This window comes from Monodon monoceros, unplaced genomic scaffold, assembly GCF_005190385.1.
Source record: "Monodon monoceros isolate NGI ecotype Baffin Bay Population unplaced genomic scaffold, NGI_Narwhal_1 Super_Scaffold_9, whole genome shotgun sequence".
NCBI classification, from domain to species: Eukaryota; Metazoa; Chordata; class Mammalia; order Artiodactyla; family Monodontidae; genus Monodon; species Monodon monoceros.
In genome coordinates this window covers 11,510,341-11,536,954 of record NW_021703786.1, presented here as the reverse complement: position 1 = coordinate 11,536,954, position 26,614 = coordinate 11,510,341, and the positions used below count along the sequence as shown (strand labels likewise).

The window sequence follows — 26,614 nt, the reverse complement described above, 5'->3', positions numbered from 1 at the left end:
TTTTGGGGCAAGGAATAGCCGACTCCTGTCCTGTTGAGTATGTGGGCCCTGCCTGGCGACTGCCGAGGCCCAAGGAGAATGTGATAACAGATTACCCAGCAGTGCCAATTCCTCGTTCTCTACTCACCTACTGGACTGGATAACATGCTTCTTAAGCAGGAACCAGTGTCCAGAAAACAGATGGAAAGGCCAAGAGTCACACTTCGCAGGAGCTCGAATGACATCAGTGGCTCTCCATCCTGGAATTGAGGCACATCAGGGTCACAGGCTGTGTTGAAAATAAAATTCCTGGGCCTCACCTCTAAAGTGTCTGACTCATTAAGTCATGGGTGAGGCCGAGGAATGTATATTTCTTAAAGTGCTCCCCAGGATGATTCTAAAACACAGGCAGGTTGCAGAAGTATGCCCTCCACTGTCATCCACTCTAGACAGCATAATTTGCTTTTCTGGGCAGAGATTTCCCAGAAAGAGCAGTGGCAATGGGCTCGGGGAGACAACAGCAAATCCATGGGGCTTCCTCGGGTACTGAGACCTTACGTAGAAGGTAGGAAAGGGAAACAGGAGATCATGGTATCGGGTGAGACACTGCCTAGAGGAGAAGCTGAACCCCTGGGGAATTGGAGATAGCACTATTCTGAGCGCTCAGAGGACCCCACCTCCCCAGTCCCAGCCAGGAGAGCCAGGAGGGGGCTTATTCCTCTTCCCTTCTGCTCATGGGTCTCACCTTTTAGGTTTCTGATAACAGTATCAGCTGGGTTCTGAGCAGGCAATCGTTGAGGTCTTTGTGCTATCTCCATGGAGGACTGCCTCCTCCTGTGAACCTGCTTATGGAACCCTCTCCATCTCAGGAAAGGCTCTCTAGGTGTCTTTTCCACATTTGCCTAAAAGAGACCTTTCTCTGGGATTCCTTCTTCATCGCATTCTTTCCCCCACTTCCCAGAAAGCAAGGTCAAAGGAACCTTGGCAGTTCCAGGAAAGAGGTCGGGGTGTCTTTCCCCTGATCCTCACATCCCCACTCCCACCCTGCCTCAGGTGCCTTCCCCAGAGTCCCGCCCAGGGAGGCGATGGAGGGTGGGTACCAGGGACCTGATCTTTGCAGTGCTGGCCCCAGTTCTAAAGAGACCTTAGGATACAGACACAGTACAGAACCACGGAGGCCCTCATCCTTCCAGAACAGAAAGCAACACCTACTGGAACTGCCAACCTTCAACTTACTACTTACTCCTTCCAATACCTGGTCCTTTTGAGGCCACCAGCCCTGTGCTGTCAGATAAGATATACCCTTTTCATGGACTGATTGAGTTGCAGTGTTTTATCCCCTCTCTGTTCCAGGCAAGAGAATGAGCATCTGACCTCTTTCGGGTTTTGCACAGCCCGCTAAATGAGGGGCTTCAGGCTCCATACCTCCAGGACTGTGGAGGGGGTTTTGCTTTTTATCCAAATGTGGGTCCCTGAACACTCCTGCCCCCTGCTGGACAGATATATCTGGGCAGTAATCTGCACCTTAGTGTGGATGCCTTTAACCCTGCTCCCTCAGAGCCAGGCGTGGATGGAGCAGGCAAGCACAGGGCCCTGCAACCTCAAGGGAGCTAAGTTTGGGAGGTCACAGGACAACTTTGGGAGACTCTCAGGTCTCCATCAGATCTGTTGAAAGCCCATTTGCATCCACAACTCGCTGTGGAATTTGAGCAAGTCAACTTAATCTCTCTAAGCCTCAGTTTTTTGGTCTATAAGATGGGTCTATAAAATTGCTTTCTGTGCAGTCTCTTACGTAACAGCCTCAGCCCAGTGCCTGGCAAATAGCAGGGCCTCCGTTGATGACCATTCACATCTGTTCACCTGTCCTCCTCCCTGAAGCCATCTCTAATCTTCCCTCTTGTTCACACAGGCCTCAACTCCTCCCAAGCTCAGAGCGTCCCTGTCATCAACAGCGTGGCCGGCAGCCTGGCAGCCCTGCAGCCCGTCCAGTTCTCCCAGCAGCTGCACAGCTCTCACCAGCAGCCCCTCATGCAGCAGAGCCCGGGCAGCCACATGGCCCAGCAGCCCTTCATGGCCGCTGTGACGCAGCTGCAGAACTCACACAGTAAGGACACGGGCAAGTCGGGGAGGGAGCCCAAAGGGACCTCAGCAGCCGAGCTCTTCCCTCTATGGGTCTGAAGTTTCTTGGAAGCTTATTGGTCTGGTCACTTTTCCCTACCTGTGATCAACAAAGCCAGTATCTCAAGCATAACTCTTATGCAGTGCTGTGCCTTTTCTGGTCCTCTTCTCTACCCCCAGGATTCCTGGGGGAAGATTTGATGAAGACAATTAAGGCCTATATGGAAAGGGGAGCTGGAGATAGAGAGTAAGGGTAGCTTAGATGTGGAACGAACTCATGCCCCCTTTCCCACCCTGGCCCCCGTGGAAGAGACCCCCAATCAAGCACAGCCCCTTTTCCCAACGAGCCTCAACTTAGCCTTTTCAGTTCAAAGTTCCAGGCAGCTGTTACCAAATGATCAGACTTGGCATATAATTTGCCTCCTATTTGCCTTCTCTGAAACTGAAAAATCTTCCAGAGTCCCCACACCCTCCAGTTTCCACACCCCCAAACATCTCCAATCAAGAACCATGAACATGGGCAGAAAATACCGCCTGCACATCACCCTGCACAAGGAATACTAGAGTTTCTGCCCACCACACAGAGGCTGCTTCCCGCCTCCAATTTCTACACCTACCCCAAGTCTACCTTTCAACCATTTAGTTCCCACCTACCCCCAGCCCCCGTGTCTCTCCCCCTACCCCCTCCTGAGCCCCAGACCCCCAGTCCTCTGGCCACGTCAGGCTGTAGTCCCTGGCCTCTGAGTTTGGGGAGAAATCATGGAAAGGATGGCTTCCCTGCTTCAAGCACAGTTACCACAGGGACACCAGGGACGTCTGTGGAATAGAGTGATAGCCTTAGGGTCAGACAGACCTAGCTGTCTGATTAAATCCTGGCTCTGAGCCTTACCGGCTAGGGAGCCATTGTTAAGTTCCCTAGCTACTCCTCAGCTTCAGTGTCGTCCTCGTAAAATGGAAATAGTGTGCACGTAGAGTGATTAGGGAAATGAAACAAAAATAGGTATGAACTGTGTTTGGTAAGCTTTAAGAGTTGTAAAAATGCAAGTGATTATTTATTACGGGACTCCTTAATAGAAGGAGGCAGGGATGGGAAAGAGGGTTTCAGTTTCTCCTCCGGCTGCCTCAGGCAGAGCTGTGGGTCTGAGGGAGACCAGCCAAGTTCAGCCTTCTTCTATGCTCGGGGCTCTATTCCCAGGCCTGTGGAGCTGGTTTCTAAGTACCATCTCACATTCCAATCACATTTTCGAGGCTTTAAAAAAATCTACCACAGCCTGTAGCAGAGTCTGGGACCACAGGTGTACCACTGCCCTTCCGTCCAGGGCCAATATGCTCCCCACTTGCCCCCGCCCCTCACCTGGGCAGGATTCCTCAGTGGCGAGGCCCGGGTATGACAGTCGGAGAGTGGTCACCAGTGACCTGTGGACTGCCATGGCCCAGCTGGCCTGGCTGGCTCTGAAGAGATAGCTCACGGTTGCCCCAGGCCAGGAAATAACCAGCCCCCCTCCAAGGGAAGGGCAGGCTGAAGCGTCGGGCTGTGACCTTCACCCCCGTTCCCAACTGGAGGACTCCTTGGTAGAACAAGCTGGTCCCTCCCTCAAGGCCAAACATCCACATGCTTTCTGGGTTGGTCACGTGACCTGGAATTTCCATGACTCTTATGGATGAACTAGCATGAGTCAAAGGTTCCAGACTAGGTGGACACATGCTAGAAAAACAAAAAGTGAGCCACATGCTCCTGGAGGTTTTCTTGGTATCTAGTCTCATTTTGTCCATCAGCCTTCATATTTGTGTGATGTCATAAGGCATTCTAGTGCAAACTGGAACAGCCCAGAATTATACAAGTAATGACATCCGTGTCCATTTACAATTATTAATTAATCTACAGTTGCTAGCACGAGACCTGGTACTTGAGTCATGGCAGAAACAGTAGGCAAACAGGCCAGCTCCTTCATTTTGCCAGCTAGTTAGAGCTTTTTTTTGCCCTAAGTTCTCAGATGTACCACATATGCCTAAGGATCACTTGTTGATGCCCAGGAGTCTAATACTTCGTTGAAAGTCAGGGGGAAAGAAGTGCTCCCACCCCAGAAGTGCCATCCACCACTGCATACGAGGCACTGTGCAAAGCTGTTGATCTATTTGGTATGAAGTGCTTTAAACACAAACTCTTCTAATCCTGTATCATTCCCATTTTAGAGGTAAGGAAACTGAGGCTAACTGAGTTGATTAAGGAGCCAGGATTTAAACGCATGGCCGTTCTTTCTATCACATTGCACTGCCTTGACAGACATAACCACCACCACCACCTTCCTTTTATCTGCCTGGGGAAGCAGGAGCAGTGGTGTGGGCTGGAGGTGGCGGGGGTCTGTAGCTATGCTCACCCCTGTGTGATCTACACCTTGATTTTGTCTTCACTCTGTCTCTCTAGTGTATGCACACAAGCAGGAACCCCCCCAGTATTCCCACACCTCCCGGTTTCCATCGGCAATGGTGGTCACAGATACCAGCAGCATCAGTACGCTCACCAACATGTCTTCCAGTAAACAGGTAATGCCGGCAAGAAGATGTGGGGGGAGGGGAGGGATGACTATGGCTACTCATGTGCAGAGACTGCGGCAAGTGTGGACTCAGCCACAAGCGTGATCCTTCTGAGGCTCCCCTGGTACTTGCTAAAGGAATCCCTGAGGTCACAGGGCAAAGAAGATGGGCCACAGCCCGAAGGGGAGGGACTTATTGCTCCCCCCAGCATCCCTGACAAGAGCGCTAGAGTACTGAAGTTTGATCAGTTGCTAGAGACTGGATTACACAGAGCCTGTAGGCACTGAGCTTGAGTATCTCCAATGGATTGATCAGTGAGCCACAGCAAAGGTATTTCCAAGGAGGGCTCAGAAAGTCAGACCCCCTGCGGCGTTCCCTGCTTTGCAAGAAGGATCACTGAGGATTTCCCACCAATAGAGAAAGTGACCAGTGAGTCCTCAGGCTGATTCACCCAGTCCAGGACCCATGTTGGACCCCCAACGCTGTAAGCTCTAGAGAATGATGCAATTCTGCCAGCCCATGGGGACTCCCCAGTAGACAGCCTGGCCTTGCCAGGAACCTGCATTTACTTGGTGTTTTACAGAGAAACTTAGAATCAACTTCCTGGGGCATTGAAAGTGGGGAATCCAGAGGCTTAGTCACCACGTCAGTTGATGACTAATGCCCACGTCCACACAGAGGGGATGGAGAGTAAAGATGACCCACATTGAGGCTGCAGCTTGGACAGCTGGACTGGAATGAGATGCCGAGAGTTAGAGAACAGGACAAGATGTCTGAACACAGGTCACAATTCCAGAGGAACACAATAGGACCTTTTAGTAGCTGGGGTCTGTGCAGTGTGGGAACTGTTTGGCCTTTATTGATTGCTAGATAAGTAGGTGACAACCTTGAACTTCATGTCAGATGCTCTCGGCAGGGTTTGGTCCTGTTGACGGTCTTTTTTTCCCTCAAATCCCACCTCATCCAGCGCCATGTGTTTCTGAGCAAGTTCTTTCACGGGCTCAGCCTTCTCTGTTCTTCCTTTGCCCCCATCTCCTCCTGGCCCGCCAGCGTCAAACAGGTGGGTTCAATTCCTGGCTTTGCCACTTGCTTGGTGACCTTGACCTCGGTGAGCCTTCACTTTCTTCATCTCTAAAACAAGTCATAACATCTGCTTGTTCTGAGGATTTGATGATGTCATGTAGATTAAGCGCCTGGCACATCTTGGATGCTGAATACAACTTAGGCATCCAGGCTCTGGAATTGGGGGTGTTGGGGAGGGAGAAGTGTGTGGGACCTGCCTTGCTACCCTTCTCTCACCCATTGGAAGATGAAAGGACAGCCCCCATCGCCCTGCCCTTCGACTCCCATGTGATTTCCCACTCTTTGTAGCGAGCAGGGAAAACATTTATCTGTGCTCACAAATCTCAGTCAGGGGGGCAGCCAGGCGCAGCAGCCCTGCTTGGGAATACCTTCCCCTTTGAAAGGTTTATCAATCCATCTGCCGCTTGGTCAGCCCTAGATGGGGCTGTGATTAATGATTCCTGTCTTTCCCAAGTTGACTTTGATGCTTGCTTGTTAAAACAAGTCCTCTGAATTCAGGAAATGGTCTCTTAATCAAAATGCTTCGAGATGCTCTCTGAGACTCTGCACCGGCCCCCAGCCGGCTTCTCCCCTCCATCGGACAGAGTGGCCAGCCAACCTTGAAGCCGCACGGACGGCCCTCTAGAACTACTGTGAAGTTGTTTCCGAGTCCCTGGACATTTCAGGAGTCTATGATGGACTCACTTCTAGGTTGATGATAACATTTAGTAAGGATAAAACTTCATATAGCACTTTATAGTTTACACTGATACTTCTCATGAATATTATCTCACCATTTTCTTTTTTACCAAAACCTCCTAAGAAGTACAAAGAAATGAACTGAGGCTCAGAGATGCAGGGTCATCTGCCCAAAGTCACACAGGTGATATTCTGGAGCCAAACTTCCGGACTTTGGTCTTTGATTCTAAATCCTGGACTCTTTGCACTTAAATAATACTTGTCTTCCAATACCCATCTTTAAAACACCCGTGGTAATCGCTGCTCTTGTGGTCTTTACCGGTCAGGAACATGAGTAAAAATTAAGCCCACCTACTGTATTCCAGTCAGGAAACTTTCTTCCTGCAAACTACAGGAGAAGAGGAAATAGGAAAGACAGAATGAAGTAAAAAGAGGGTAAAGATGCTGTCTCCTGGCAGCAGAAGGAACCCAAGGTGAAGAAAAGTTGTACAAACTCTGTTCCAAAGGCAAAGGGTCAGAAGTTCTGGAAGAGAATTGGTGGCAATTCTGCTTTTTTGTTGTTTTAAAGTAGTATTTTCCAAAAAGAGTTTCAAGGCTATTGCTAGGAATCAGGGGCCCATGGCATGAGGAGGAGATTCCATGGTCAAATTTGTTGGGGAAACAGCTGGGCTAAACAGAAATCCCACAGGGCAGGGCATCTCAGAATCTTTCCTGTGCTCATGTGGGCAGTGAATAGAGACCCATCCCGGGCAATGCTGCTTTAGAGACATCGTAGAATGCTAGGAAAAGCCAACAGGCCTGAGCCAATCCCAGCTCCTTCACCCCTGCTACACGACCTTGGGCAGTTAATTCATGGCTGTGAGACGAAGTTTCTTCATCTCTAAAGGGGAAAATCCCACCTCCCTCTTACAGAATATTCAAAGTGTCTGAAGACCATGCGTAGTACAGAGTCACGTGCTCGGAGTGATAGCTCCCTCCCCGTCCCTGCCCCTTTCCGTCTGTGATCCTTTAGGAGACACCTTCCATTAGCTCCTTCAATATCTAACTCACTGCTTGGTCTGCATGTGATCACAGGAGGTTCTGACAATAACATTTCTCAGGGTTAGGACCGTCTCTCCAGCGCATCCTGCCTCTTGGGCCCAGGCTCCAGATCCCTGCTTCCCATTCTCCTGCTGGCACAAGGATGCCCTCTCACCCATCTCCCAGGAGAAAAGCAAATAGTTCAGGGCCTCTCAAAGCACCCAAGCCCTTTGTGTGTAGCCAAATGCCTGGGCTTTAGTAGATGTTCAGTAAATATGAATGAATGAATGAATGAATGAATTCAGATCTAGCATTTTTTGACTGCCTCCCATTTGCCACACAGCACTCCAGAGGCTTGTCCATCTTAATTTCCTGGCTAATCCTCCCATCCTTCCTGCGAGGTAGAAATTTGTATACCTGATTTATAGAGCAAAAACCTGAATTTCAAAGATGGGGAAGAATCTGCCCAAACTCACATGATGGTAAATCTGGAGTTGGAGTTCCAGACTTTGGTTCTTCTCACTCCACATCCATTAAACAACACTCACCTTCTAAGATCCATTTTTTTAACATTTAATTTTTTTTTGGCTGTGCCATGTCACACGGCATGCGGGGATCTTCCCCGACCAGGGATCGAACCCGTGCCCCCTGTGTTGGGAGCATGGAGTCTTAACCACTGGACTGCTAGGGAAGTCCTAAGATCCATTTTTAAAGTACTCATAGAAATGACCCAAGGTTATGCCAGTATAAGGCTAAAGCCAGCATTTGACCTTGAAGCTGTCTGATCCCAGTGTTTTCCATTGTCAAGACAGACATGCCCCAGGGCCTCGTGGATCATGTTTTGGGAACCTCAGGCTGGAACTTTCTTGCTGGGAATCCTTGGCAGCTACTGCCCTCTGTCCTTTCCAGAGCTTATGCCCCATCCCCCCCTTCTCAACCCTGGGGGGCTGGAGAGTTACCACCTAAGTGGGTCTCTGCCTGAGCCTCCTGCAAAACGACAGCCTGCCAGCCTGGAAACCAGACCACAGCAAGCACCAACCTTGGCTAGAACAAGTGTGGGCAGGCTGTGAGCCCACTCCTATTTCCACAACTTCTCTACCCACCGCTCCACTTCCTAGTTTACGTAGAGAGAGGTCAGGAGAGGACCCCCGGAGCAGTCACTGTCAGGGGTGCTGACGAGAAGGAGGTGGGCAGCCTCATCGTCATAAATGCCCTGCAGCTGCCCCCCACCCTCCCGACCTTCCCCACTGGCAGTGTGGGCTGATGAAGAGCCGACGTGGGCGCGAGGCAGACCCGGGCTCAAGATTCCACCATTGTCTACCTGTGTGACCAAAGAGAAAAGTCTAGCGTCTCTGAAATTCAGTTTCCTCACCTTTAATATGAAGATAACAATTCCTCCTTCGTGGATCATTGAAAGGACAAAACACAATAAAACTTGTAAAACACTCAGCTCAGCGCTTGGCTGGAAACACCCAGTCCGTGGCAGCTGGGTCAATCTTGGCTTTCCCTGCTGGTAACCTTGAGTGTCTCTCGAGCTTAGGAAGGAGGATTTTGAATGGCAAAGGGCATTTATTTCTCCCTGGTGTCCCACTCAAGATAAAAGGCAGTAATCTTTCTTTTTTTAAAATTTTACAATTCATTTAATGGCAACGGGTAATCATCAAATTAGCAATGGTTATCTTCAAAAGTTATTACACTAGCTGTGCTACCATTTCTCAAAGTTGATTGGATACCTAGAGTCACAGACATTTCCCACATAAGATTCATCACATAAATCAGACTTGGTTTATCACCAGCATTTATAAAACCAGACCTAGGAAAAGAACTAGGTCTGGGGACACTTGCATGGTCTTAATATAGTGAATGTTTAGCCTGCCCTGATTATTACAAAATCAGAACAGCGAGAATATTCGCAGAAAAGGCAGTAAACTTACGTAGTGGGTAAGAGCACAGAATTTTCTGTTCTGAGACCCTGCGCACGTCACTTAAAATCTCTGTAAGCCTCAGTTCCCTCATCTACAAAACTGGAAGTATGATCTTTACTTGTAATTAATAGAGCTATAATTAATCTAACTTAATAATAATCTGTACTCATTGTCTCTACTTCCTCACCCCCAGTTCTCTTTTCTTTCTTTTCTTTTAACTGAGGTATAGTTGGCTTACAATATTCTATAAGTTTCAACATAGCGATTCACAATTTTTAAAGGTTATACTCCATTATAGTTATTATAAAATAATGGCTGTATTCCAATATCTGTGCTGTACAACAGATCTTTGTGGCTTATCTATTTTATTCATAGTAGTTTGTACCTCTTAATCTCCTTTCTTTTTCCACCCACCTTCCGTCTCCCCACTGGTAATCGCTGGTCTGTTCTCTAGTGAATCTGTTACTTTTTTTATTATATTCACTCATTTGTTGTATTTTTTAGATTCCACATATAAGTGATATCATACGGTATTTGTCTTTCGCTGTCTGACTTCTTTCACTAAGCATAATACCCTCCAAATCCATCCATGTTGCTGCAAATGGTGAAATTTCATTCTTTTTGATGGCTGAGGAGTACTCCATTGCATATATACCCCCCCCCATTGTATATATACCTCTCTTGAGAACATTTCAGTCTGGCTTTTGTCCCCACGTTCCTGAAACCCCTCTTGGCCAGCTCACTAATACCTCCTTGTCACCAAATCCAGTGGTTATCTCTCAAGCTCTATCTCTGACACAGCGAATCACTCCCTCCTTTTTTCACTTGGATTTTAGGACATTACCCATTCCTGGTTCTCCTCCTATGACACTGGCCACTCCTCCTTTCCTTGGCTGGCAACTCGTCTTTGCGACATTTACTTGTCAAAGGGCCCTGGGACTCACTCTTTGGCCTCTTCTCTTCCATGTTTGTCCCTGGGCCATCTCCAGTCCCAGGGCTTTGGATCAAGTGTACACAAAGATGGATCCTATCATTCTGTCTCCAGTACAGACCTCTCCCCTGAGGGTCCATTCACAAACCTGATGCATCTTTGGCACATACAGATGCATACCTAACATACCTGACAAGCCTCTCAAAGTGAACCTGCAGCTCTTCATTTTGTCCCAATTCCTCCTGACCCAAATTGCTTCCTCCTTGGGCTTCTCCATTTCCAAACATGATACCGGTTCTTCCAGTGAGATTCCTGAGTGTACCCTTGATCATTTCATACCCCGCATCCCACATCCAGTCCATCAATAAGTTCTGCTAGGGGTCCTTCAAAATGCATCCTCAGTCTGACCGCTTCTCACCACCCCATCAGTCTTTCGCTCCTGCAGCGGCCCCTAACTTCCCACTTCCGGTCTTGCCCCACAGGGGTGGGTGTGCTTTGTTCACCACACAGCAGCCAGAGTGATCTCTGGAAAAGGGAAATCCATCATGTCGCTCCCCTGTCAAAATGCTCCACTAGCTTCCCGTTGCAACCAGACTGAAACAGGGACCTCCAAGGCCCTATGTGGTCAGACCACGGCCCTTTCTCCCTCTGTCACTCAGCCTCAGCTGAACCAGAGCTGAAGCAATCCTACCACAGGACTTCTGCTTCTGTGGTATCCTCTGCCTGGAATATTCTTTAATGCATATCTTTACCTGTGTTCATTTCATTCAGTTCAAACATCACCACCTCAAAGAGTGGGGGGATCACCTTCCGATCCCCTTCCCTAATTTATTGCCTCTTCCCTCCAGTCACTGAAACCTCTTACCACGCTTATTTTTCTAGAGTGTTCGTCTCCTCCTAAACTTTTATGTTATGCATTTTGTTTTACTCATTCATTGTTCAAAACCCTCACTAGAATTTAATCTCAGTGGGGATGGGGACAGGGTCTTGTTCACAACTGCACACACACCCAGTGCCTAAAAAAGGGCTAAGGATATGGAAGGACCTCCAAACCGTGTGAAATGAATGAATTACCTACCTCAGAGGCTTGACGTGAGCATTCAATGCCATGATGCGTGTCAAGCCCTTACTTAGCGGTGCAGCCCGGCACACAGTAGGACCTCAATAAGTGTCAGCTCTTCCCCATTACGGATCAAATCTTCTTAGGGTGAGGACGTCCTTAACAATCCCCCGGCCACTACACCCTCCAGACGAGGGCTCTGTAGTCACTCAGAGGTCCTCGGGCAAGGCCCCCGCGCCGCTGGGTGAGCCAGGCCTCCGTTCTGAGGGAGCACAGTGCACCCCTTATCAGATGTTTGTGTTTAGACTCTGAAGGGGGCAAATAACCCTAGTTCCTTTGACAACATTTAGGGCTCTGCCACCATTTTATTATGTGAGCAAACATTTGATAGCTGGGAAGCCCATCCCTAATGACAGGTCATAGAATCTTGCTGGCGTCTCCTTATCTGCTCTTGGTGTTTGCTCTTCTATTGAAACCTGCAAGGTCACAAGCCATTTTCTCTCTCCTCCACCTGAAATCTGAAAATTGGAAAAAGGCTGATAGTGGGGAGTAAAGAAACTCGAGAGTGGGGGTGGGTGGGGGAAGGAAGAGGAGGCAAAGGGTATCAAAGGACCCTGACCAGGGTCTCAAGAATGAAGAAGGGCCAGCAAGCTGTCTCCTCCCACGGACGCACAGCTCAGTCCTGCTCCGAGGAGCTCTGGAAGGGGGCACCCCGGGCAGCCCAGTGTCACCAAGGACAGTTACACCAAGCACCGTGCGGAGTACTGCACACAGAGCAGCCCCTCTGATCCCCCAACGACCTTCATCTTATAGGTGGAGAAACCAAGGCTCAGAGAAAGGAGACTGACCAAGAAGAAAGCTAGTAGAAGGCTCCTAACCTCAGCGTAATAGAAAGAACGCAGGCTGGGAGGTCTCCCAGAACTGGTTTGAATCCCCACACTCTCCTAGGTCTGAAACCTTGGACAATCCACGGACTCTCTTTGACCTTGTTTTCCTCACCTGTAAAATGGACATAATGGCAGCCTCATACAAGGCTATGGCTGGGAGCACTGATTAATGAGATAACAGTGGGATAATAGGCCTTTAATAGTAGTGGGAGGTGTGCGTGTATGTGCGCGCGCACGTGCGCGCGCGCGCGCGGCACGTGTGTGTATTGGGTGAGGTCTTGAGAAAATAAGCCACGAAGCCAAAGGGCAGAACCTTCCCCTGAGATGACAACAAAGGGGAAAGAGAAGAAGGAGACAGAGAGAGGAGAAAAGGGACTCCCTGGAAGGCAAGGGCGAGCAGTGGTGTTCCAAGACAGCTGAGATGAGCAAGGCCCAGGGCTCTGGGAGCAGAGGCTGCCTCGGATGGGGGTCTGGCTCCTCTCAAAGGCTCCTCCATGCTGGGTAGGTCTCCTGCCCCGATGCACCGGGAAGCCTGGCGTCAGAGGCCTTCAGCCCTTAGATCCTGGTCCTCTGAGCTCTTGTCCTGACGGTAACAAATGTTGTAGAAAGCACTTTGCAATTCCCCATGCTTCTTCCCTGATGGATCGTTTGTGAGTACGTGGTGATTTTCTCATGCGCTTTATGGCCCCGTGGCTCAAAATATATCAGCAGCATCCACCCAAGCTGGGAGCTGATTAGAAATGCAGGTTCTTAGGCCTACCCCAGGTCCACTGAATCAGAATCTATCAGTACATTTTAACAGGATCTCTGCTACTCACGGGTCCATTACAGTTTGGGAAGGGGTCTAGGGGAACCCCTGCTCTTAGTGGACTTAGGAAGAGATCCTTATTTCCACCAGAAGCAAGAGCTCCCCATCCAGCTGCCATTGCCACCAAACTGAGCAGTTTATTTATAAACTCACAGGAAGAGGAGCCCGACTTCAGGATAAAGGTCGGCGAGTTATGACTATTTCAAGGTCGGCGGCAATTCACTTCTCTCTTCTGAAGTAGCCAGGGAAGCCGGCACCTAGGTCTTCCTAAAGGGAGCGTGTTTCAGGCTCAGCAGGCACGGGGTCCCCAGGCCTCCAGCCTCAGCTCTTTGCTGAGTTGGGTCTCAGCTCCCCCAGAGAAGCCAGACTAATGGCCCAGGTCCCAGCAGATGTACACAGCTGAGCTGTCTCTCCTCTCTCTCTGCAGTGTCCTCTCCAAGCCTGGTGATGCCCACACATCACTTACTTTGTGCACAGCAACAAGGACCCTATTTTCCACACCATCACCCTCCAGGCAGCTGTCGCGGAAAAGCGCAGTGACCTGACAAGCAGCACCTGCGAGAGGTCCCTGCTCACCTGACGTCCTGCCAGCGCCTCGGACAATCCGCTCTGAGAGGCGCGGCCCGGAGCCCAGCTTCCCTTCTATGCAGTATTGTCACGATGCCTCTCCCAAGACGTCAAGCTCTCCCGTCTGGTCTGTCCTAAAGGCGGGAGATGAGAAACCGAGGAAGAGGAAGAGAGAAAGCCGGAGCGTCTACATTATGCTCCTTCATCGAACAAACTGATGTGAAGACTTGAATCTGTTACTGACATGAGGCGAGGAGGACACGTGCTATTGAACTGAGCCAAACGCACTGTAAACATCAGCCACCTCCCCCCCCCCCCCCCCCCCCCCCCCCCCCCCCCCCCCGCTCCCGGCTGATCTGGAGATTCTTTTAAAGAAGTAAATTTGTCCAATGGATGTAAACTATAAACTACTGTAATTAAGTGCAATTTCCCCTCTACTTCCTCTCCCCTCTGCCCTGTGTATAATACTAAAGTGTCTATCCGTTTTCTTCGTAAAGGTCAGAGTTGAATTTTCAAAGTGATTTGCCCCCTCTGTCTTCCCCCACGGAGAAATATCTAAGGTGGAAGTGAAGCCCCTGCCCCCTTCCTCGGGCCCGGGCACACACAGGGACTGTGTATTTTGGACTGTCTGCTAGCTCACTCCAATCTCCTGATGTTAAGACACACCTCTGGATCCCTGGAAGGGCTGAGCATAGTGTCAGAGTAACGTCCTCGCTTCCGGTGGGGTTGGGGGATCAGCCAGTACCTCCCCAGGAAACCCCAAGACAGGGACACTGGCTGTTTGATAGCACAAAGAAAAGTTGCCCTTTCCAAAAACCTCCCATTAAAACAATTTATTTTGTCACTGCCCAGAGTCTCATATTTCTGTCTGTCTCTGACTCTTCCCCTGCCACGGTTCCTCCAAGAACCCCCGGCCCATGGTCTCCTTGGAATTTTCCACTTACTCCACCAGGCTCGCTGCTGCATGCCCCAGTGTCTTCAGGCCGGCTTTACCGCTAAGGTAAGAAAAGGCTGTAACCCCAGTCAGACTCCAATACCTTTGTCTTTCTGCGACTCACAGAAGTAGACATGGAGCGAACTCTTGGTGACTGTTGGTCACAGGAACAGAGAAAAAGTAGGAAAAGTGGAATCCCCGTGGGTAACATTTTCAACCTCCTTTTAAGTGTTAACTCCAGCTCTCTTCCCTTCCATAGGGCTGTTAGTCAGGAGAATGGCTCTTCCTTCCCAGGCAGGAAGGTGAAAAGCCAAAAGAGGCCTGAACACTCTGCCAGCAGGGACTTTGCCACAGATGATCCAGTGTTGACTCCAGGAAGAAGGAGGCTGGACCTGTCCTCTTTGCTGTCTCCTCTTACGTGCAGCGTAGACCTACCAGCATGTGGTTTCTGGCTTCTAGACAGAGCAGTTCCCAAGCTGGGTGTAAGCAAGGGCATCATGCCAACGAGGCCCCAAGCAACAGGTTTTTCAAAATCTCAGTGTAGTGGAAGACGTAATTCTTAGTGAGCCGGGCAAATGTACTGAGTCCCCAGGGCAGGGATGGGTAGGTTTGGAAACGCTGACCTCCTTTGGCTCCTGGCTCCCCCAGACAATGTAATTTGGGCTAAAGTGGTCAAGAGAAAATTCATGGTTGGGTTGAAAAGGACTGGGGCCAAGGCCGAGCACCATGTATCAAGAGAGGCCAAGATTTGCTGTCTCTGGTTGAGATGTCCTGTTGGTTGGCTCCTGTGAGTTCCAGGAAGAGGAAGGGAATATAGGTCTCGAGCTCAAGCCTCAACTGAAGCCCTGTGTTTGGACTCACGTTGTTTCTGGGACAGCTAGTATCTGCATTTGATAGATTTTAGATCTTGTGTTATTGCAATAACCCTGAGAATCCAGAAGGTCTTAACCATCCAAGAGGCCATCTGGGAGTTGGGGGGTGGGCAGGTAGGGGGAAATCTCTAGGGAGTTTTCTTTACCAAACCCTACGTGATCCAAGACTTGTAGAAGGTGACCCTGACAGCTGAGAGCACCTCCCTTCTAAATCAAATCTCCCTTCCCACTGGCTCTGAGGGGCAAGGAGGCTCACTGCGTGTGCATTCAGGCAGGCATTACCCACTCTGAAGATTCATTTGCAACTAAAACCTCCGCATACCTTCCTCCAGCATGTTATGGACCAACATTTCCGGGGTCTCTCTTTACACCCTGAGCCTAGGCTAACAGACAGATGGTTCTGTTTTTACCATGATCTGCCTCCGTCTTCTAGGGTGAGATCCGAGGAAGGCAGATTTCATTTTCACACCCGTGGATAAGAAATGAAATCGGTAATGAAAACCTACCTTAAAATGGATTGACTTGTCCATGCCAAACAGTGGATTATCTCCCCGCGAAGGCAGAAATAACTGGAGTGTTAGCTACTGGATTCAGGTGGATAAGAACACAGCGTAGACAGCCAGGGAACTGAGCTTTTGGGTTGGGGGCAGGTCTTTTTTTTTTTCCTCTTGCGGTACGCGGGCCTCTCACTCTTGTGGCCTCTCCCGTTGCAGAGCACAGGCTCCGGACGCGCAGGCTCAGCGGCCATGGCTCACGGGCCCAGCCGCTCCGCGGCATGTGGGATCTTCCTGGACCGGGGCACGAACCCGTGTTCCCTGCATCGGCAGGCGGACTCTCAACCACTGCGCCACCAGGGAAGCCTGGGGGGCAGGTCTTTGATATTCATTTTGGAGCCAGAGTGCCTTGATTAGAATCTCCAACTTCACTGTCTGCCTACATAACACTGGGTGATAGTAGTACCTACTGTACACAGGAGTGATTGAGTTCATATATGTTAAACGCTTAGACGTGGGCCTGGTACGTTGTGAGAGCGTGTGTGTTAGCATCCTCTCATCCCAGAGTGCCTCCTCATGCAGTCTTCTGGACTTGGTTGATCTTTCCAGACACCCTCATCACCAGCGTGACGCTTGGTAAAGAAAACTGCCAATCGCTGGTGAAATGATTTTGCTCATGTCTATGGTATATGACCAATCAAGCAGTGAACCGAAGGTGAGTCAGGGAGGAGAGGTCTGAGGAGAACGGAAAGGCTTGACTGGGGAGTCTGTGTCCTTAGGGAAAGAAGAAGGTAAAATGTGATGATGGGGCTTCCCTGGTGGCGCAGTGGTTGAGAGTCCGCCTGCCGATGCAGGGGACACGGGTTCGTGCCCGGGTCTGGGAAGATCCCACATGCCGCGGAGCGGCTGGGCCCGTGAGCCATGGCCGCTGAGCCTGCGCGTCTGAAGCCTGTGCTCCGCAACGGGAGAGGCCACAACAGTGAGAGGCCCGCGTACTGCAAAAAAAAAAAAAAAAAAAATGTGGTGATGAGTGGGAGGACCACAGAGAGCCAGGTGGCTGGGACTAAAGGTGGCTTCATGTCCCTAAAGGTTGGGGAGGGGGCGGTCATGGAGGAGGAATACAGAGAGCAAGGAAGGGGGTGGGTCAGGAAGAGGCAGGAGTGAACTTCTTCCCAAGCACAATCAGAGCTGATGCGTCCCCTTTGAATGAGGAAGTAATTCAAATAAATGCCATTGAAATCTGTTCTGGAAAATAAGAGATTGCCAGTAATGGACCACATAGTGGCATATAACAAATCCATGTTTTTTAATACTTTAAACACATCCCAGTTGTATCAAACAGACTGAATATTCACGAGAAGTTGCAATCAGCTAAACCAAATGCCTATAAAGCCCCTCCCTGTCTCCCTCCCTCCCTTTCTTTCCCTGTCTCTGTCTCTCTTTCGTACAGAGGTCATTCCAGCTGGGCAAATACTAGATTGTCAGCCAAGATTTATAACATGACAGTATTTTATAAATGAATCTTTGGGGCATGCAGGGCTTCTCACACACCTGGATGACCATTTTTTTCCTGGTGTATATAAAATGGTATCTGCATGTATATAGAGGAAATACTTTCTAAGGAAGAATGAGCAGAACAAACATGAGGGGAGACAACATCAAAAGCAGAAATCCTCAGAGCAGGTTTCATGCAGTCTGCATATGTATAAATATGTTTATTCCAACAGATCACCCGAAATTTCTTCTCCATTTCCACACATTTAATTTTCTCAATAGATACATACTGTTATAGTCCCCAAAGGCAGGTTTCCTTCCTGTGGCCAATTGTCCAGACATCCTTAATAAACCAATTATATTAAATGATTCCCAATTAATTATGAAAGAGATAAAAATATAAAGCTAGTATTCTTTTCTTTCTTTTTTTTTTTTTTTTGGCTTCACTGCACGGCATGCAAGATCTTAATTCCCTGACCAGGGATTGAACCCGTGCCCCCTGCAGTGGAAGCGTGGAGTCTTAACGACTGGACTGCCAGGGAAGTCCAAAGCTAGTTCTCAAAAGACAAAAAAAAAAAAAAAAACGCACTCTAAGGAAAGCATGCCTGATTTCCTGAGCCAAAAGGCCTTAGCCTTCTGTATATCCCTTTGCTTTTGGAAATATCATCTAGTCCAAAATAATATTTCCCATTTATTTATTCAAGAAATACTGACACCTACTGTGTGCCAGGCACCATTGTTCTAGACACTGAAGATACATCAGTGAATCAAATAGATAAAAATCCTTGCCCTCGTGAGCTTTACATTCTGGTTAAGGAGATGGGTAGTAAATGTGTGAACGTGTGTATGTGCATGTCAGATGATCTTTTTAAATCTATGAAAAATTCGGCAGGGAGGCTCAAGTAGCTATAGAGCTGAGTGAGCGGGAGTGTGGGAGTCAGGGTGTGAGCAGAGTGCGGGGAGGTGATGACAGATGACAAGGACCTGGTCACCATTGTAAGGACTGCTATAAGCTACTGGAAGGACTTTTATTCTGAGGGAGCTAGAGGCCATCAGAAAGTTGTGAGCAGAGCAGGGGCAAGATCTGGCTTACGCTTTAACAGAATCCCTCTGACTGCTGAGTTGTAGGGAGGCGCCAAAAGTGACGGCAAAGAGACCATCAGGAAGCGATATACATCATCAGAGCCTGAGACCAGGGGGTGGGGGTGGAGGTGACGAGAGGCTGTCTGATCGTGGATGTGGTTTTAAAGGGAGAGGATTTGAAGGCACGAGGGTTTTCCGATAGTTTAGATGTGGCATCAAAGAGGATTCCAAGGTCTGAGGCCTGGACAAATCAGGAAATAGAAATTGATGTTATCGAAAATGGAAAACGATATTACCTGGGCAAAGACTCTTATCTCAGGCATCTTGTAAAGTGGTACTTTAGGAAGCATCTGGGTAGTATGTCATGCTGTGATGTCTGCTGTTATCATGTCCCTGATATGATGTCAGGACTCTCCAGGTGGCAGTAACCTGACATTTGATCATTCATCCAACAAGTGTTTATTGAGTGCTTACTATGTGCTACATACACTTCTAGGTATGGAAAGAAAAGCAGTTTAAAAAATGTTACTCTTCCCATGGAGTTTACATTCAACTGGGAGGGAGCCAACAATAACGAAATAAACAAATATACAGTATGCCGGGCATTGATTGACAGGCAATGGAAAGAAACACAAAGCCAAGAGAGGGGATGGGAGCTGGGAAGGAGGTGGATTCATTTTTGTAGGGGGATCCCCTTGCTTTCCAAGGTGGGATTTCTTGGGGGCATCCTGACTAAAAAAAGAATGCATTTCTTTTTTTTTTTTTAATTGAAGTATAGTTGACTTACAATGTTGTGTTGATTTCTACTGTACAGCAAAGTGATTCAGTTATACTTATATATACATTCTTTTTTTGTATTCTTTTCCATTACGACTTATCGTCAGATACTGAGTATAGTTCTCTGTGCTATACAGTAGGGCCTTGTTGTTTATCCGTTCTATTATATATAAAAGCTTACATCTGCTAATCCCAACCTCCCACTCCATCCCTCCCCCAACCCCCCCCCTTGACAACCAGAAGTCTATTCTCTATGTCTGTGAGTCTGTTTCTGTTTCATAGATAGGTTCATTTGTGTCATATTTTAGATTCCACATATGAGTGTACCATATGGTATTTGTATTTCTCTTTCTGACTTATTTCACTTAATATGATAATCTCTAGTTGCATCCATGTTGCTGCAAATGGCATTATTTCATTCTTTTTATATCTGAGTAGTATTCCATTGTATATATGTACCACATCTTCTTTATCCATTTGTCTGTCGATGGACATTTAGGTTGTTTCCATGTCTTGGCTACTGTTTATAGTGCTGCTATGAATGTAGGGGTGCACGTATCTTTTTGGATTAGAGTTTTGTCTGGATGTGTGCTCAAGAGTGGGATTGCTGGGTCATATGGTAATTCTATTTTTAGTTTTAAAAGAGAGTGTATTTCTGAATCACCTACGCTGGTGGTCAAAGACTTGTTCTCCCTGCTGCCTCCTTCTGTAGAAGACTGTATTAGTTTCCCGTGGCTGCTATAAGAAATTTCCACAAGCTCAGTGGCTTAAAACACCAGAAATATATACTCTCACAGTTCTGGGGGCCAGAAGTCCAAAGTCAGTATCACTGAGCCCAAGCCAGGGGTCAGCAGGGCCACACTCCCTCCGCAGGTTATAGGGGAGAATCTGCTCCTTGCATCCTCCAGCTCCTGGTGGCTTCCAGGTTCCCTAGCTTGTGGCCACATCACTCCAATCCCTGCCTTCCTGGTGTCATTGCCTTCTCTCCTGTGTCAAATCTCCCTCTTCTTCCTCCTCATAAGGATCCATGTCATTGCATTTAGGGCCCACCCAGATTATCCAGGACATTCTTCCTTCATCACATCTGCAAAGTCTCTTTCCTTTTAAGATAATGGTTGACAGCTTCCAAGGATTCAGACCTGCTATCTTTGGGGGTCGTTATGCAGCCTAATACAGACTTTACCACAAACCCAGAAAAGAGAACTGAAGGTGATAGTTTCTTTGGCATAACTTTTTCAATGATAATTCATGATTATTTGTGTAAAATAGGTTGCCTTGCCCGGGAAACACAGATGATAACAAGAAAGATGCTTGTTTCTTCATCTTTATGAAATCTACTCTCTATGGGAGCCACACTTTGGAAAAGCTTGAATCAATAAGTAAATGAAAAACTTAAACGTGGTGCTCACGTTTGTATCATGGAAGCAAAACAACAGGCTGCAACTGTAGTGACGGTTAACCATTCATCCACCCCTTTGTTCACCTGGTAAATATTTACTGCTGCCATACAGAGTCACGGTGAGGAGCTCAGGCTGGGGGGAGTCAGGCAAATCGAAGTTCAAATCCTGGCTCTACCACTTACTAGCTGTGTGATCTTGGGAAGGATACTTAACCTCTCTGAGCCTGTTTCCTTCTCTGAAAATGGGGCTGTTGTAAGGATTAAATGAGATACAAGGTGGATCAAGTCCTTCACCAGGTACATGAGAAAGTGTGCACTAAATATTAGTTATTTGCGTCCAGTTTTTTTGGACTATGTGAGAGAGAACATGATGGGCCCCATCCCCGCCATCACTGAGTGCCTGCCCCCAACTGGAGTGTAAGTTCTATGAGAGCAGGGACCTGGGAGTTTTATTCACTGTTTTGTCCCCAGCATCTAGTACCTGGTACATATTAGGCACTCAGTAAATATTTTTTGAGTGAATGCATGTGTGTATGTGTGTCATGGAGTTTACTAGTTTTACAACTGGAAAATGACCCCAGTGTGCACCTGCTACCACCACCCTCAGCACCTCTGTCTGGGGTCTCCCAAGCTTCAAAGGAAGGAGCAAGTCACTGTTATATCTGCTATAAATGGGGACAAGGAGAAAGGAAAGAGATGAAAATGGAGGTCCTAGGTATCTCTTTATGGCTAGTGCAGTACTAGGGTTACATAGACCAGCTTGGAACCCATTCTGGCTTCTGAGCTGGCCCTCAGAAAGGAAAACCAACAACAAAGACAATCCGCTTCTGTCTATCTGTGAATCTGATCTTTATACCCTGTCTGCAAATATTCCTATCACGCATAGAAACATAACCAGATTGCAGACTTCTCCAGGACAGGAGCCCTAGGTTATGTCTGTCTTTACTGGCCTAACCCAGAGCTTCATCCCTTTGACTATATCCATTGTGCATTTTCCATATGCAAAGCATCTAAGTGTGGTAGAGAGACACATAATAGATGCCCATTCACTCATTTATTCAACAACCCTCTTTTGCACACTGACTTGAGCCAGGCACAGCGGTGGGTGCTGGGGATTCCAAGATGCCTTGAAGGAGTTCCCAGCCTGGCCAGGGAGACAGAAAATTTTGCAAGTTATTGCAATGAATGTGCTGTGTTGGTGTTAGAAGGTAGAGTGGTAGGACAGTGGAGGAAATTCTGTCTGGGTGGAAGTCAGAGAAGTTTCCTTGGAGGACACTTGAACTGCATCACAAAGAATGAATGTCAGGGGACTTCCCTGGTGGCGCAGTGGTTAAGAATCCACCTGCCAATGCAGGGGACACGGGTTCAAGCCCTGGTCTGGGAAGATCCCACATGCCGCGGAGCAACTAAGCCCGTGTGCCACAACTACTGAGCCTGCGCTCTAGAGCCCGCGAGCCACAACTACTGAGCCTGCGTGCCACAACTACTGAAGCCCGCACGCCTAGAGCCCGTGCTCCACAACAAGAGAAGCCACCGCAGTGAGAAGCCTGCGCACCGCAATGAAGAGTAGCCCCTGCTCGACACAACTAGAGAAAGCCCGCATGCAGCAACAAAGACCCAAAGCAGCCAAATAATAAATAAATAAATAAAATAAAATAGAAAGAATGAATGTCAGTTCACCAGGCAGATGGGGGAGGGGGTGGGGAGAAAACATTCCAGGCTGAGGACCCATAAAATGCCAAGTGAATGTCCAAATCGGTTCCAATGTAGTTTCAGCCCAAATCTTCTGTCCCCTCTGTGCCTGAGACCCCCTGCCTGAACTTCTCTTGCCCCGGCTCTGCAAATCGTGATCTGACACAGTGAAATATGTTCTCCAGGCTGCAGGGTCCTCAGGTCAAGGTAATGGGTCACTAGCCAGCCAGTGCCTCTGAGGAGTGAACCAGGGCCTGAGAATCAAATATGTGGGCCCCCCATTTCAGATGAGCAGAGGTAAGGCATGGCATAAGGCATGTGATGTTTACGTTCAGAAACTGCAAAGCCACTAGCTTGCAGAGTGTCATTACGTCTGCAGGTGGAGGGTAATTTTCCTGTTACTCAAGGACTCCTGATCGGGCTCTGATTGGTCTCTGGGGAATTGTTTTATGACCCAGAGCCAGGCAGCAGATAGATAGGAGATGTGGTTTGCTGGGCAGAAATTTACAAGGCAGGAAATTGCTTCACTGGACACAACCATTCATAAGAAACACCTCTGGGAAAAGGAGCCCAGGCTCCCGGCAGGTCTGCCCCCGGCCGCTGTTTACATCAGCAACAACCCGTGTTCCTGGTTACACAATGTGGCAGCGTCACTTTGAGTGGGGGATCTTTGCCCCTTGGAAGAATAAACACATTCCTCACTGGCAGAGGAATTAGCAGACCTCACAAGACTTTTCAGTGGCTCTCCTGGAGGTCTTAATGTCATAAGAAGGTGACTCTCCACATGATTAGCTCTACAACCTAACTTACTCCAGATTCGGTTGCGTTTTCTTTTACATGGCAGTACAGGCTAAGATGAAGATACTCCAGCACTGAAGGGTGGAAATGGTGACAATCCAGGCAGTTGCCAAAGCCACACTAGGTTTCTTAGGAACAATCCAGGGGTTTAGGGGTCATTGGTCAGTCTTTGGGGAGGAGGGGACAGGGCTGTGGGTTGTTTAGATACATTCCAAAGCCCACATTTCCATTGTCCCACCAGCTCTTAGCTGAGTTCTAGAGTCCAGATCTTTCAGAACGAGAGCCATCAGATCTGCACAGGTCATGGGGAGGAAAGATAAAGGGCTGTGGCCAGAGTCTCCAGAACCATGGGGGTCTGTCTGGCAAGTTACTAGAGGCTCCAGCCCAGCACTGTTCAGTAGAATCAAGAGCCACGCCTGGGCCCTACGCCCCCGGCCCCCGCCACCCCCCCACCCCACCCCATAAACCCCATCGCAGTCCTGGCCCAGCCAGGGGATATTCCACAGGCTGCTTCCCCTCTCCAAGGCCTCGGGTTCTGCATCTGTGACATGGGGGAGAGCCTGGTGCCAGTCCACGTTGCTGCTCGAATGTGAGGATTATATGAAACCATGAATTTCCTCATTCTCAGGCATGTTTGCACACTTAGGTTTTGGTGCATTGTCTCTGGGGCAGTTGGGCAGGTCAGGGGACTCGGAGGGGAATTTCATTCTATGTGTTTTTAACCTTCCTATGAGGAGTTGCAGGCAATTCGCCATGACCCCGACTTAGTTCCGGACCTACTCACTGTGTCCTTGTGCTATTGGGCATGACATCCAAGGCAGGAGGGGTCAATGGCGGCAGGCCCTGGGCTTGCCCCATCTGAGCTCGTTCTGTTTGCTTCCTGGAGACCATTTCTTTAATTTTGTCTCCCCCTAGCAAGTTCTAAGGCGGCCCAGACCATGTTACTCTTGTTCACCACTGTACCTCCAGTACCTCGTGTAGTGCCTGGTGCATAGTAGGTTCTCTATAAAGACTCGTTGAATGAATAAGCAAATGCATGAGTGAATAAGTGAATTGGTGGCACTCCTTTTAAAAGTTGAAATCCATTGATAGAGTGAATCCATAACAAACCTACTATGGACTTCAGATCACCTAACTTCTGCGTCATCACGTAAGCAGACAGCCTTGATTCCTAGTTTCCTTGTACAGGTGGAGCAGTTGTGTCAGGGAAAGCAAAGCCTACCAAGGCCATTGCAAGGACAATCCCTAGCTGAGGACCCTTTAAATAACTGATCATTAAGTATCCATTTTAGTAGTTATTTTCAACCCACCTCAGGATCTCATACTTCCAGTCCTGCTCATTCTCTGTGAAAGAGGCTGCAAAAGGATTTAGAGCCATTGCCCCTAGACATTTGAAGAATAGGGTTACTGGCCACCTGATCTCCAAATTCTGCTGGAGGCAGCAGGATAAACCCAGAGGTGAAGGGATGATCCCACAGGGTCAGACTGGAGGAACGTGTGGACAGAGCAGCATAGGACAGACCTAGAGGAGTGTTTGGGGATCAAGGTCATGGGCCATGCAAGTATGTTATAGGCCCACTTTGGGTTGGAACATGTGTATGGGCCTGATGTCCTAAGAGACATGCTTCTTCTCAAAGTGGGGTACAGGGCAATGAGTCACGGGGTTCAAGAAGCCACAGGAAAGATAGTTTGTCTTCCCGGAGCATCCATTTTATTCAGAGATAAGTAATTTTAACTGCATTTTTATATCAAAGCAAATTGACAGGTCGTGGTAGAAAATACAAATTTTACATGCATTTTTAAGATCAAATATGGGTCTTCAAAGAAATGTCCTGTTTGCAGTGACCTAAAACCCCAGGCTCCTTGAGAAATGTGAAAGTCACTCCTCTCTGACACATGGCACTTGAGTAGAACAGTTTCAGAAGCACTGGCTTAAAAGAGTCAAGCAGAAAATGCCACCCAGTGACAGTGCCTCTACTGTCCACGCACGCTGCTAGACCCCCAGTCCATGCATTGGAGGTCCCCTTGATGAGACAATGGCCTTGGTACAGCAATGGCCGCTCACATTATCTGGCCCCCCTGGGACCCCAAGAGATCAACTTGCTGTCCTTCTTCTCCCAGGTTCTCGGAGATATAAGAGGAGGAGTTACAACCCTGCTGTCATTTTCTGTATTCCTGGTGGCCAGCACAGATGTGCTGAGCTGTGTTGGGATGGCCCGAACTCCAGACAGGTGCCTCCGTCTCCTTCCTTCCTTCCTCCTGAGGGCGGTGACAGCTCTGGCCTCAAATCCCTGGGGAGCCCAAACCAAACAGCACGGGCACAGCTAAAAAGCGTGGCTCCGGTTGGAGTCCCCGTGGGGACACGTTTCACTTCCATGGTTCCCAGGACTGAATGGTTGAGAAATCCTTCCCAAGTAGAGACACTAGTTTTTTATTCACATTTTTGAGACAAAGTCACATAGGGAAGAGCTAGACGTGCAGATAACTGGTAAGTGGTTAGCTCCACTCTGGAATATACAGAGATCCACAGTGAATGGGTTTCTGGGTCTGGGGGCATCCACAGTAAGTTTACTTTTTGGGAAACTTTGGTTGCCAGATTCCCTGGGGTCTCCAGCCCCAGCTCCTTCCTCTGACCTCCTGGCAAGTGAAGCTTCTCTGGGTCTCTCTGACTCTAGCGTAAACCGCTGTGAGTGGGAATGGTGTCTCATTCATCTTTGTACCCACTACTGCTTAGCGGAGTCGCTGCACAGAAGACGCCCTCAATAAATATTTGCTGGCGATGCGCATGACAGCATTAGGCTAAGTCATTTACCAAATAGTTATGTTCTGTGCAGTCTGCTGGGCCTAGGGATTCAACGATGAATAAGAAAAAATCTCTTCCCTCAAGCGGCTCATGGCTTAGTAGGGAAGGCTAATAGGGACTATGAATGGTGCGGACAAACTGAGTGGCATCAGCCTCCGCCCACACACACACCGCATCCCCAGACAATGGTGGTGCTGCCTGGACTCTAGCCAGCGGCCTCAGCAGCTAAACTGAGGACTTCTTTTTTTATATATAAATTTATTTATTTTGGGCTGCGTTGGGTCTTCGTTGCTGGGTGCAGTCTTTCTCTAGTTGCGGCGAGCGGGGGCTACTATTCATTGTGGTGCGTGGGCTTCTCGATGCGGTGGCTCCTCTTGTTGCGGAGCATGGGCTCTAGGCATGTGGGCTTCAGTAGTTGTGGTTTGCGGGCTCTAGAGCGCAGGCTCAGTAGATGTGGCGCACGGGCTTAGTTGCTCCGCGGCAGGTGGGATCTTCCCGGACCAGGGCTCGAACCCGTGTCCCCTGCACTGGCAGGTGGATGCCCAACCACGGCACCACCAGGGAAGTCCCTGAAGTGAGGACTTCTAAATCCATTGAGGTGGGCTCGGCCTCCTGCAGCTAAAGTCATGGGGGACCAAAAGGAAGGTCACGTCCGAAGGTGGGCTTTTACAATCACA

At 48.7% G+C, this 26,614-nt stretch overlaps 1 protein-coding gene and 1 non-coding gene across 8 annotated transcripts in view; one reads left to right on the top strand and one right to left on the bottom strand.

Annotated features, from left to right (window-relative positions):
• HNF1B (HNF1 homeobox B) overlaps positions 1–14,439 on the top strand; it is a 52,882-nt gene extending 38,443 nt beyond the window's left edge. For 5 of the 7 annotated variants that reach the window (XM_029211303.1, XM_029211302.1, XM_029211299.1 and 2 more), the window contains 3 exons: positions 1,889–2,083; positions 4,523–4,641; positions 13,452–14,439. In XM_029211303.1, the coding sequence (XP_029067136.1) occupies positions 1,889–2,083; positions 4,523–4,641; positions 13,452–13,472 (335 nt within the window). In that variant the 3' untranslated portion in view covers positions 13,473–14,439. The remainder of the gene's footprint in view (positions 1–1,888; positions 2,084–4,522; positions 4,642–13,451) is intronic. The other 2 variants (XM_029211300.1, XM_029211305.1) reach the window with 2 other exon arrangements.
• On the bottom strand, positions 9,198–9,329 carry LOC114889881. The gene has a single exon (XR_003792173.1). It is a non-coding gene; the product is annotated as a small nucleolar RNA SNORA72 (small nucleolar RNA).
• Positions 14,440–26,614: the final 12,175 nt, after the last annotated feature.